Genomic DNA, 13,712 nt, shown 5'->3' with positions numbered 1-13,712 from the left:
CACTGCACAAAATGGGGGGGGGGGGGTCAGTTTTCACCCTGGCTCACTGGCTCAGTCTGGAACCTCAGGAGGAAGATGCAGGCGACCTGATGACTTGGCAGCCCAGCTCTACACTTTACAAGCCATACTCTCCAGGTTCTGGAGCCACAGAACGGATCACACTAGCCACACGTGGTGTCGTAGATACAGGCTCTGACCCTCTTCTACCTCCGGGACCACGACAGGTGGCAGAACGCGGTGGTTCTGAGCACTTCTCTGGAGCCACTGGCCGGGCCGGAGTGCGGCGGCTCAGCCACTCACCACCGTGAGACCACACAAAGCTGAGAACTGCAGTCAGACTTTGGCTTCTACTTGTGTAAAAACGTGCATAACCGGACTTACCTCACAGGGTTGCTGTCAGGATAAAACGAGTTAATCTTTATAAAGTGCTCAGGACACAGTGCCTTGCTGTTTAAGAATGATAAAGTAAAATCTAATAAACCACCATCAGCTGGCACCACACTGAAAGCCACGGCAGGGCCTTTGCCTGGTCCTAGTCCTAGTTTTAGGAAACTCACGTCTGAGAACAGCCCACGATGCCCTATGCTAAGCACTTCGGAGCCGTTCCCTCTCGTAATCTTTAATACCACAACTTAAGTGACCGCTGTCCTCGTTTACTAAACGGGGACCGCGGGCCCTGAGAGGGCACAGAGGTGCGCCGGAGGGGCTTGGCCCAGGCGGTCCCACTCCAGCTCCTATGCTTTCGTGACTCATCCCTAAAGCGGCTTTCCTCAGCCAATGCCACATCTTCGGCTGTGCAAAATGTGACAACTTCCACAAGAGGGAAGAATCCCAATGGAAGATTCTCCTTGGGATTCTCAAACAAGATCTCCCAACTTGACCAAAACTGGGCAGGAGAAAAGGACTGAAGACGGAGCGTGAGGGCGCGTAAGCAGAGGCTCAGCAGCCGCGGTACCCGGACCCCACACGTGCACCCCTTGAACCGAGCCTGCTCCTACCTGATCCAAACAAGGACTCGCGTTTTTAATAAACCTGAAGACCTGTGACATTCCACACGACCTGTGAAAGACGTTTTCGAATTTATTTGGAGTTATCCTCAAAATGGACTTTGACAGAATGAAGGCTCAACTCACTTTACGGTCACCTCATGTTAGATACACGCACGCACGGACACACGTTACCCACCTTATGAACCTGCTGGGCTCCAGATGATGCCTCTGGCCATTTCCAAAGAGTGTAATCCATCAAAGAATGAGTATTCACTCCCAGAGAGGACATGCTGAAGAATGTGCCAGAGGGAGGTTACTAAAATCGGCTTCTTTACCTTACAGACATCTATTTTATTGTAGAGAAGGATAAACTCTGCGCAGATCCGCTCAGGTAAAATTGTGGGAGAAACACTCCAATCACAAGCCTACTTTGCCAATAAAATATTGCAACCTTTATTTAAAATAAAACACAAGTTGGCAAGCCTTGTGAGACAACAGGCAGACAGCATTCCCCTTTCAAGGGCCTCATTTATTTACATCAAGTTTAACACTGTTAGCAGTTCACAGTCAGACAACAGGGTGAGATAATTAAATTAGAAAAACAAAACACCTGAAAATATATTACAAGAACAAATACCTGACAACACTGGTAGTGTGACCCATGATTGATGTGTTTTCGATTAAATCCCATATTGTCTCACTGTGTCCCCTTAGCAACGCACACAGCCCTAGGCCCTCTGGACCTCACTCTCTGTGCACCCACCACGCATACACCTGTAGGGCGGGACCTTTGGTATAAACGTTAAACAAGTTTTAAAGACTTGGAATCATATTTTGTAGGATAAAGTTCTGTCAACCACCGTGAAAGGTTCAAACTTATCTTTGCCAAGCGAGCATAGCACTGGGTTCCTCCACTGATAGTCATTACAGAATCAGATTGCAAAAAGGAAGTGTGGGGTCCACCCAGGAGACGGGGGGGGGGGGGGGGGTTCTGAGTATGCATGAACAGCTCGGTCAGCCTGTTCACGGCAAACACACCAAACCAGGGCACTGCTTCTAGTCACCACAGGGAAAGATCTGAGTAACTCCTCTTTCACCTACTCCCCTCCTTTGTCAGCACGGCAACGGGGTCTGTACATAATGTGGACGTAACACATACCCTCTATATAGATCCGAGATACGAGGGTTTTCAAACATAGGCCCTAATGAACTCTGAGATGAGTACCTCATTGTCCTTTCTAGTGTCTGAATCCTAATTTCTCTGAAAGACAATCACCCTAATCAAGGTGATTTCTCCAGATCTCAGAAAACTTCTCATAACAGAATCCCAAGAACAGTGGCCACAGTGAAAAACAGCTTGTCAAAGTGGAGGAAGGCTGGCTTACCGGGCCTTCATTCAACCACCAGAAACATCTCAGTCTCTTGGCATCCTTGCCACTCTCGACGCATGGAATGGTACTTCTGAACCATACAGAGCAGTATCTGGGATTCACCAGGGATGGCACTAAAGCACTGCAGGATCCTACAGTATCTTCTTAATCGAGAATAACTTATCTGGCACACCTGTGTTACTGCTATTACAGCTGATGAAAACCATCCTTATAGGTGAAAATTTTATTAGTCAGAAGTCCCGTTCTCCAAATGAAGTTCATGGTTGAACTTAATGGCTTAATTTCATGTTTAAAACTTGTATCCGAAGGCTCAGAAACAAATCTAATCAAGCTCCAACGACACCATCCATTTCCTTTCTTAAAACCTGCTAGCTTTGGACAGTTCACCTCCACCATGTCCTAAAGAGTTAACTGGAATGCTCCCAAGACCTCAAGGCCTGTGTGAACAGCTCAGTAGCCTGGAGTAACATGCAGGACCCAGAAATCTGATCCTATGAGTAACATGATGAACAGAGAATTTCACAAAACAAACACAGAAGGATATATGGGGTGTGGTCTGAGGACAAAGTGGAGCCTGAACTTGTGACTTAAAGCAGACACCCTCTTTCCCTTAGATGGTCTGCAGGTTAGATCTGTTCGCACGCCATCTGTGACCTTGGGCTGTTAACCAGGCCTTGCTACTGTAGATTACTCGGCAATGGGAAAATTAAAGGATGTAATTTTTCTAAGAGAGGTAAACAATTTCAAATTTATAATTGTACACAGGAGCAAAGAAGTGCGCTTGGGGGCAGGAAGGGTCCAGTTAGAGCAACCTTCCCCCAGCTCACCAAGCGGAACAGAGAAAGTGCAGTCCGCCACATCAGCGCCCGGTACGGAGAGAACATCTCAGGCAGGGACTCTGGCTGCTGGTGGGGCTTTCAGCCACCGCCACCCACCTACCAGTTCTAGCTCACTAATCGTGCGACATCAACCCAGCTTATGAGTCTTTCCTCCGCAAAACACACAAAACCCATCTCTGAAAGCACAATCCTCAGAGTGACCTCTCCCACTCCAAGCCAGCCTAGAGTCAAGATGACCTGCCTGGGCCTCCTCACCCAGGGAGGAGCATGCAACCTTCCCACCCTGGTTATCCCAGGGTGGAGCCCTCCCTAACTTCCTCTCCTTTGGATCTAGGACACGGAGTCAGAAATGAAGGCAGTATCATCTTACGCGTGTCATCTCACCATGAAACACACACCTCAGGTATGGCATGAAAAACAGCAGCCCCAGAGCAGAAACTCCTCTTTTTGTACATTGCATAAACTTCACACGAGAGAGACTGGAGCTAAGACAGTCACCTGGGCAGATGCTCTGCACAGTGGCCGGGTCCACAGCCCTGAAATCCACCCACACCTCCCGGTACTACTCGGCAGGGAATGGCAGTGACCTTCTGGCTTCAACAGAGCAGGTGTAACAATAATGGTTACTCCAGGCACTCACCAAAAGCAAGCCTTGCATGTGTTTTTTTCAATTCTGGTAGTTGGAAAACTGGAACTCTAGCCAAAAGATTTAAATATCCTGACTGTTAAGAGCGGGACAGGTTTTAGAACCAGCCCACGGCCTCCCCCTGTCTAGTGAGGCTATGGCAGGCAGCAATTTCCTGGGTGGTCATGCGTAAGGTACGGATGCCACCCCTGCCTGCCTTTGTCAGAAGGGTGTATCAGCTCCCTTGGAGCTGCCTTGCCCTATTTCTTTCCTGCTCCCACACATTCCAAACCGAAGCAGACATTTACAAAAGAACTGAGCTACTGGCTTGACAGAAGCTGAGCCCGAGACACAGACAGCTGGGGTCTATTAATTCATAAGAAACTTACATCCAGAGACTCATCTACTTAAGAAAACAAATGCTTATGACACAGAGATGGACCCCAAATCCAGGTAGAACAAGTTAATGCCAAACAAGATGATGAAACCCCAAAATCATTATGAATAAAAATGCAGACAACCCTGTCAACCCAATGTGAACTCTCGTGGAGGCTTATCCTGATAGTAACAATGATGTCAGTAGCAAAAATTGGAAGGGAACAGGAGAGGTCAGAATGCAGTGTGCCTATAACTCAAAAGTGGCCACCAATGGAATTTCCTCTTGGGTATTTTATGATTTAACAGGAGAGTAGTGTTTACTCATTTTAGACAAAAAAAAAAAAAAAAAGAAAAAAAGAAAAAGAAAAACCACACACAGATGAATATCAAGCTCATTTCTAACTGGCAGGAAATCCTAGAAAACTAATTCCCAAAGTGCACTGGTTCTACGGCCGTCTGATCCCCACCCTACCCCCACCCACCCGACCCCCACCCAGCCCCCAAAAACAACAAAACCACACTGGACGTGGGTTAAAAAAGACACTGTCAACATCAACAGGTAACGAGTCTGCTCCCACCACACTTAGGATGCTAAATGGCTGAACATGTAGTGGAGAAATGTTCAAAGATAAGAGGGCCTCAATTCTTCCTGAGTCAAGGTCCCCGGAAGAGCTGCTTTGTTCTGGAGTATACATTACTACTTTTTAATGAGTATAATTAAACCAGAAAGTTGGTCCGTAGTTTTCTGAAATTATTCGGCACTGAGCTACAATTTTAGCAAAACACTCACTATACCTGCACATAATTCATTTAGCAGTTTCATATTTACAAATGCGATAAGTTATAGGGGTGATTATTTATATATTTGCATTTTCAGGTCCCCCACAGGTAAAAGCCTATTAAGTCAATCAGCATCTAACCGACTGTTTGATCTTCTAAACAGACAATACAACCTTACAGTTAAATTACATATGATACTTTTCTCAAAGTGCTTTCATATACATTATCTCATAGTCATTAAAATGATATGGAATAAAGTTGTTTTGTTTTGAAGAAAAAGGAATGTAGGACTAGGTTTTTTGAAACTTAAGTTGGTATTTATTACAAAGTGCAGACTACTGCTGTGTTGCTGAGGTCTGTCCAAAAGAACGACCCCATGTAATTTTTTAAATTACTGAGCTCTACTGAATGCCTGCTTTGCTAGTGTTGTCATTACTAAACATTCAAGCCCCTTAAGGTCAGAGAGTGCCAGGAGCGTGTGCTTTAGAACGTGTGCAGCACTGTGCAAGCTGATTGTCTATCTGAGCCACTTTTTCTGCAGTGTCTCACAAGGCAGCAGGAATGGTGGAAAGACCCCACAACCAGAAAGTCAAGAGACCTGAACCCTAGCCTAGGCTCTGTCACTAATTAATTGAGGAAATGGGCAAAGAACTTAACCATCCTCTCTTCCAATTTCTTAAGCTATGAAGAAAAGGGTTGGGGTACTGATCGTGTTCAGGCAATGCTGGGTATCTGAGACACACGGAGGGATTCTTGGAAAGCACATTTGCTGAGACCTCGCCCCACTGGGAATTCTGATCTGGGGTGAGCCAATGCATCAGACTCTTTTTTAAATCCCAGGGATTTTGCCACACATCCCTGGCTAAGACTCGACTGGACTAAATGTTTGTTAATAGTAGTAGCAGTTAGCATTTATGGAGTGCTCATTATGTGCCAGGCACTCAAGCTAAGTATCTTACACACATTATCTCATTTAATCCTTACAAACAACCCTGAGGTAGTTACTATTATTATTCCCTGTTTTCCAATGTGGAAACTAAGGCTCAGGAAGGTTAAATGACTTGCCTTCTAGACTGGCTTAGAGTCTCAACTCTTAATCACTATCTATACTGTATCCTTTAAAACTCAAAAGCTCCATGACTTTAGTTAAATAAACACAGACTGTGCCTTAGCAGTCAGCATGTTTTATTAACTGGGCACTATTTACTAGCCAATTTTCAATTGAATTGTAAGAAAAAATCTAATTTAACCCCCATAATTAGAGCTGGGAAAGGGTCTCTACTATAATGACGTCCATGTATAGCGGTCATCTGGAAAAACACTGGATGAATTTCGTAGGGCCAATCTTTTTTAAGGCTAGATCTCTGAAATTCACAATGCAAGTCTGTAGGAAAATATACACACTTTAATATTACACAAAGCCTTTTAAGAAAATACTTCATGTAAAGCACAATCAAGATGTATTCTACACAAAACACTGCATTTTAATGTAAGAAATCTAAGCTGAAATCATATTATCTGTACATGAAAGGATCCAAGCTGTGACAGCCCAAAAGTATGCATATATATAACCACTTTAGAAAGTTTTCAACACCTTGAAGAAGGGCTCTCGCTCCCCTGCTTTGCTTTTAAACTTGATAACGTTTTTTAGTTTCTAGAAGCAGTTTTCTCTGCTGTGAACTGAAACTTTTAAATTTATGTAAGGTTATTTTTAAAACCTGGTCCTTTTCAATTAGAAAGAGGAACAAAATCTAAATTATACTTTCATAGTAAGTTGACAGTGCCTCTTTAACCTGAGCCCTGAGCCCACAACTCCTGAAGTCACACAGTTCAAGCACCGTGTGGATGGGGTGTGCTACAATAGTTAATGCTACTCCTGACAGTGTTGGGGAAAAGCAATCCATTTCATGAACTTGTCGAGCACCGACCGTAGGCAAGACAGAGCCAGGTGCTGCCCCTGAGTAAGACACAGTCCCCACCCTCAAGACTGTTCTGCGGTGAGGAAACCGGGGAGCTTACATACACTCAGTAGTGTTCCTCCAAGGCTTATTTTCAGAGCTCTCAAGGAAAGACCCCCTGCTTTAAAAAAATAAAATAAAATAAAAATCCCCTGAAAGAACAATTACATAATTAATCCCTCAACTTGCATCCCACAATGACGGATAAACTTAAAAAGCAGCATAATATTCTAAAGTTTTAGCTTTCCCTGCCCCACCCTTAAAAGGCTAATTGCTAAAACAATTTCAAGTTTGTGGAAATGACCGATGAAGGGGAGTGGCAACGAAAAAGGTGGGGGGACCGTGGGCCTCCATCCAGGCCACAGGGAACCCTGTCTTCACATCCAGCCACTACAAGAAGATGAGCCAGATCACCAGTTGCCTGCGCTGCACCTGAAGGTAACACACAGAAGGGGCTCACGCAAGCCAGCCAGGGAGGCCCAGGACTGTCTCCTCCCTCCTTACCCTTCTCGTGACCTGGGCCTCCTTTGGAGCAGCCATAGTAAAAATCAAAGTTTTCTTTCTTCCTAATGAAAACTAAACTTCCTCCTCGGTCAAAGATGACAAATTCTGTCCAAAACATAGTTTTTCCTCCTCAGTATTCTAGCCCAGTTAGCATACTCTCAGCAGTTCTAAATTTCCATTATCTGCCACTGAGCAAAGAGAATCAAAGACCATTCACCGTAACGACACTGCACTGACGCGGCTCTCAGGGGATAGCTATATACTTATTTGCAAAACACCCTTGAGAAGATGTATCATTACCTTCACTTAACAGATTAAGAGATGGGGCTGTGGCCTGACAGTGGACAGATCGCAGAGCTAGGAAGAGAACTCACAGTTCATCAGTGTTCAATTCCTATCTTCCTAGGTTAATACTCCTTTAGGAGGAAAAAAATTTATTCTCCGTGGGCGGGTGGGGGGTGGTGGTCATAAAGCTCTAAAACAAGAATGAAATGTTAATTAAAATTAGACCTGATATCAGGAATATTAACCTCTAATCAATTAGGTTCGGTACCATATGATCCTATTAGCTTCCATGATTATAACTGAATAGGGAAGGAACAGGCTTATTTTTCAAGGGCAAAACATATTGGAGGGTTAAGTCACTAGATTTTTAGGATTTAATCAGTGTTTCCTGGGAATGACCTGCCCCTTCGATTATGCATTCTTCAAATAGAGGTGAAATGACAAAATAAATATCAAAGAATAGTCCCAATATGATATTTATAAACAAGCACAACAATGAGGGGGAGGGGGCATGTGAAAGGAGAAAAGCATGTGAGAGCGATCTGGGGTAATTCACCAGAAATCCACAGAGAGTGAGAGACTGTTTCTTCCTGCTCTCTACCTAGCCTGGCTCTAAGGTGATAAGGAAGGAGAAAGGTACAGAGAAACGGCCACTGGGACCAAGCCACCCTCTCCGTTCAGTCACAGACCTCTGGCCCTGGCGGTTGAATTCCAAGAAGAGACCTCTCTCCTGGCATTTTAGCCGGAGAAGGAATACAGAGCTGCTCAATCCCGTGGTGGGGGTGTCGGTGTGCAGGGACACTGTATCAGAAAAGGGTTCCCAAGAGAACCTGGTGACCGCTGTTTTCAAAACCAACGCTGGTTAATGCCCTGAATGCTGCCAGAGATGAAGGAAGAAGGCCCGCCCAGCAGAGAGCAGAGAAGAACCACTGAGGAGCCCCCTATGCCTTGCTGTTGATAGACAGACGCCAACAAGCAGAAAGCCACTCGTGGTCCATGAGGGAGTGACATACCGGACTGGGAGAAGTGACTTCTCATTGGTGTGAAGCCACGAGGAGGAGGTCTCACTCTGACCACTTCCTAGCATTTGTTACTTCCTGCCCCGACTAACGCACCAATGGAAAACAGGACCGGAGCAGGCTCCAGCACCCGGGTCTGCAGCTCTTACTCCAGCAGTGACCTTGTGGAAAGAGCGGCTTCCAACAGCCTCGGCGAAACTTCTCTTGGTACATTCCCAACTTTCTCTTCTGTCCCACCCGACTCATTAGGTGAGCTGGAGCAGAATCACCATTAGTACCTCCAGGGGCCCCAAGTCCATTCCCCTCTGTGTGGTGCAGAGCGAGAGCCAGAGCCAATCCACCGTGTTGGCGCGGTCCCGCGGCCTTGCCGGGAACAGCCCGTCACTCGCTTCTTCGTGGTGGGACCCGCACGCGCCCCTGACGCGCCAGCGCAGCTTCCACTCCCGTCTGCCGCTGCTCCGCCCCCGCCCGACTTCCCTGTCCTATGTGTCTGCTTTTTGTTATTTTTGAGATGAACCTGTAAACGTGAGAACTCAGAGATCTGAGGTACTTCACATAAACGCACTCAAGTATCAGTCTTTCATTCTCTGAAAACAAGAACACAGGAAAACAAGCCCCTCTCCCTCTCCCCTCAGAAATGTGAGCACCTTCCCACTAGGCTAACAGTGGCTACCTCTGCACCACATCACTGATCTCCTGTACACACGACAATAAGTTATTAAGGACAGGGTTTGCCCCGGGCACACCAGCAGCTGCTGAAGACACCTGCAGCTCCTGCAGGCTGAGTTCCAGTTTGCTCACAGCCTCTCGGAAGGCGAATTTGTTGCGAGTCTGGGGGATGCAGTCCACATAGCCTGAGCAGTAGTCGAGCAGCTGGTGTCCGGTGTCCACCAGCTGGCTGTTGGGCACGGGTTCCGTGATTGCACTGGACAGTAGGTCAGCACATTCCAGCAGGGCCTCCTTGCTGATTTTGTCTGCTGAGATTTTCTCAGCCGCCTGTTTGGTTTTTCTCAGAGCCACTTTAGTACCTGCTGTGCCATTAGCCATTTTGGCCGGCGAGATGGAAGAGGTGGGCAGAGGCACTTGAGGCGGAGGCATCGCTGGCCTCCCAGCTTTCCCACTGACGGGCACTGCCCCTGGAGCTGCCTTCTTCCCTCCTTCCGGTGTCTCTGACGTGGGCTGTCCTGCAGCGGGGGCGGTCGGCTCTTCCGTGGGGTCTGAGCACACGGACGGATGCTGCAGTAGTCTCATCACGGGTGGTGGGGGTGGGGCACACTTTGGTTTTACCCGTCGGGGTCGGTCCTTGTCTCCAGAGGATGTGACCTGATGCTCAGATAAGAGTTTGAATTTATTGCCCTGAGAGTCTGTGCCAATGAGCTGCACGTCAGCTGGAGTGTGCTTCAGAGTGGGTGATATGAGGACTGGCACTTTGTGGTTGTGAGTGGTTGGGAGGGCTGCTGCAGCCTTGGCCGGGGAAGACCAGCCTGTCTGCTCGCCATCCTCTGGGACTCCAGCCATGCCAAGTCGTGCTCCGCCATTCCTCTCCTTGCTCTTTGGGGCAGCTGCCACTCCAGCCACCCCTACCCCCGGAGAGTCCTTCTCTGTAATGGCTGGATCCCCAGAGGGGGTTCTGAGAGGAAGAGCTGTGGCTCCTCTAGGCAAAAGTTTGGCTTTTGGTCTCTCCCTGCTTGGAGCAGCACCTTCCTCTGATTTTTTTGGAAGCATGTCATTGGCCCTGTCCACATTCTCTTCTGGCTGAGAAGAGGTGGACACTGTCCTTTCCAGCTGGAGTTTGGACCTCTGGCAGTTCCTGGGAAGGGTCATTGCCATCCTATCCTGCTCTGGAAGCCCTGAGGACATGGAAGATGTAGAGTTTGACCTTGGAAAAGGCTTGGAAGTGTCATCACTGGCTGTGGGTTTACCCGCTCGTAAGCCCAGTGTCTTTTTGATTAAGCGTGGTGTAAAGAAGCCTGTGATGCCAGACCACCCACCCCCAGCAGTGCCGCTGCCCCCGCCCCCACCGCCATCGTCATTACACAGGTTCCTCTGTGCAAAGCTCCCCCCATAGCACTTGGGTGGCACCAGATTCGCCTCTTGCTGGGCAGGAGTGAAAGAGAACCCATCAGCATGCTGTAGAGAAGCAACAGATGAGAAGTTACCCGTGAGTTCATATTTCTTGTGGGGTTGATTCTCCATTTCTCGGAAGGAGCTGCTGCGTTTAGGGGGTGTGGGAGCATTTCTCTTTTTCATGAAGGAGCTGAAGAAGCCTCCCTTCCTATCCCTGGTGAAGCATGTCTCTTTGGCATCTTCCAAGAGGCTGCTGGGTGACTTGTCTCTTTGTTTTCGAGGCAGTGCTGGGGACCCACTGGGGGCCTGTGCACCTCTAACGAACCCTGAAGAGAAACGGCCAATCACTAACGTGAAAGACAAAAAGTGACTCCATTACACTTGAAATACTAAGGTTTAATTTAATTGCAAGAGTTCTGTCGGCATCTATTAGATATCAGGTATTAGCAGGACTCAGAGGAAACTAATAAATACGTTACCGTTTCACATTGCTGAGTGTTCCCAATACAACATGGGAAATAAATAGGAAGCAATAACCTACTTTCTACCTCGGCATTCGTCTTTTCTCTAAACGCTATAGCACACGCTGGCCTCAACTATCAGGCTCATGGAAGCAGTTTTTGCCAGAACTACACAGATGGTAATGGTCCGGGATTTGAGAGCTGAGAAAACGGTGGGGGAGGCAGAGCTGTATGGCAGACGGAAAGATGAGGACTAACAACGCTGGCACTGCAGAGCCCCGGACCAGAGCAGGAGCTAAAGCAGACGCCAGCCATTCTCTCCTCAGGGAACACGGACAGGAAAACGGAAATAAGGCATCATACCCCAAGGTTCTTGAAACAAGGCAGTTTAATTCTACCTGCCTAGGGATCCATACCTGGTGCTGAACTAGAGGCAGAATTTTCTGTGGCATCCTGTGTCCCTTCGATATTCTCCTTGTTCTCCACCTGTTTCTTCAGCGTTCGGGTCTTAGAAGGAAGTATAGGCAGTCGGGGCAGGTATGGAACAACAGACGAGGAGGAGGCAGCCCTCCCAAGCTCCTCAGCTACCTCTGTGAGGAAGACAAGGGGACTGATCAAAAACAATTTCATGACACAGAAAAGGAGGTTTTTGTTTCAGAAAAGGTATACAACGGAGGAAGAAGCTGGAGAGAAGAGCACTAAAATATACAAATGGAATCACAGAGCAAGTACTTTTACGTCTGCCTTCTTTTGCTCAACATTGTGACGGCCGATTCCTCCGTGCTGTTGCATGTAGCAGAGGCTCCCTCTCCCAAGTGTGAGCATACCAAATTAACCCATCCTTCTTCTGGTGGATATCTAGGTTGTTTCCAGTTTGGGGCTGGAAACGAATATGCTGCTACCGACACCCTGCTACATGTCTTTTGCTTCAGAATTGTATGTACGTCTGCTGGGTGTATACCTAGGAGCAGGACCGGTGGGTTACAGGGTGCACATCAATTCAGCTTTGCTGGGTCCTCTCAAACTCTCTCCCAAAATGGCTGTAGCAATCTATACTCCCACTAGCCTTGTATCAAAGTTCTGATTACTCTGCATGCTTGCCAAAGTTTGATATTATCAGGCTTTTTGTTTTTGATTTTAGCCATTCTGGTGTAGGTATGTAGTGGCATCTTACTGTTCTATTCTGGACTTCCCTGATGATGAGTAATGATGGTAAGCATGGATTCATATGCTTTCATATTTTGGATATCCTTGTTTACTGAGTGCTCGTTCAGAGGCTTTATAAAGCAGATTTCTGCACTTAGTTTTTACATTGCACCTTGCACCAAGAAGGAGGGTGGACACATTTCATGTCATGCTGCATTTCATTCATAAAACAAATGAGGCTCCTGAAAAAACATTCACTGTATCAGTAAGCCTCGGCTGATTCAACGTGGCTATGAGTTTTTGGGGCTTCTGATGGGGCAAAGACATACTTTACTATTCACCCCTTAACAAAAATGAAGCAAGCAGGACTGATTAAACTGTGAAATATTGTGATTTTTTTTTTTTTTTTACAACATTTTGGTGTAACTATTTAAAAAATCAACTCCCCCACAAGAAGGGGCACATGGCCTATAACCCAAGTCATGCCAGCGAGACTGTTTTCTTACGCTGCTGCCTACAGCAGCTGGGAGACAGACATTAGCTGTGAAGATATGACCTCGAGGAGGCTAGCAACTGTGTCCCATACCTATTGGAAGATTCTGAGGATGAGATCAACCTAGAAGCAAAAGTAAAGTGATACTGGGTGGGAGAGGCTGTGAGAAGGAGGAAGTCCTGAAGCTAATTGATTCTGTGGCTTCTACTGACTCTGAGTTAGCACCATCCCTCCTTTCCCATGGTTTGAGCCAATAAATCCTCCCTTCACTGCTTAAGAAAGTTTGAGTTAGGTTTCCTCCACTCACAACTAACTAATGAATACATCCTTTTAAGGTAGGAACTGTGTCTTAGCTCTGTGTCTTCAGGATATGCTAGCCACAGATTAGATGCTATGATTAATAAAATGTGGATTAAAAGAATCTTAAATTTCTGGTTTAGCAACTCTCAACTGCAGTTAACTTCAAAAATTGATAATGGTTGATTTTCTATAAGGATATAACATTTTCAAAGGAAACAGAACTATTTAAGGATTCAACAGAAATTAAAAGGCGACACAAAAGCACCAAAGAAATGGGAGCCTATGACTTCTACCACTTCAACTCCACACGAAGGAAAGCACACAGAAGAAGAAGAGAGCTGGCCAAGGAGCTGCTCAGTGTGGCCCAAAGGGCTGCCTGTATGCTCTGTGATGTATGTGCACAAGCTTCAGCTTACAAAGGAGTAGGATGAAAATACTTTGCTTTCAACCTCAGTATTTACTTTTCCCTTTGATTTT

The 13,712-nt window shown here is 46.6% G+C and overlaps 1 protein-coding gene across 8 annotated transcripts in view; it reads right to left on the bottom strand.

The window, feature by feature from the left end:
* Positions 1-1,418: 1,418 nt before the first annotated feature.
* ABL2 (ABL proto-oncogene 2, non-receptor tyrosine kinase) overlaps positions 1,419-13,712 on the bottom strand; it is a 112,700-nt gene continuing 100,406 nt past the window's right edge. For 4 of the 8 annotated variants that reach the window (XM_053909219.1, XM_053909220.1, XM_019426373.2 and 1 more), the window contains 3 exons: positions 11,713-11,886; positions 10,928-11,161; positions 1,419-10,618 (listed from right to left, as the gene is read on the bottom strand). In XM_053909219.1, coding sequence (XP_053765194.1) covers positions 9,438-10,618; positions 10,928-11,161; positions 11,713-11,886 — 1,589 coding nt within the window. In that variant the 3' untranslated portion in view covers positions 1,419-9,437. Of the gene's footprint in view, positions 11,162-11,712; positions 11,887-13,712 lie in introns of all 8 variants that reach the window. The other 4 variants (XM_053909217.1, XM_053909218.1, XM_019426355.2 and 1 more) reach the window with 1 other exon arrangement.

Source organism: Panthera pardus, unplaced genomic scaffold (assembly GCF_024362965.1).
Source record: "Panthera pardus isolate Hobbes unplaced genomic scaffold, ASM2436296v1 HiC_scaffold_21, whole genome shotgun sequence".
Taxonomy (NCBI): domain Eukaryota; kingdom Metazoa; phylum Chordata; class Mammalia; order Carnivora; family Felidae; genus Panthera; species Panthera pardus.
The sequence above is the reverse complement of the archived record's forward strand: the minus strand, read 5'-3'. Positions and strand labels throughout refer to the sequence as shown.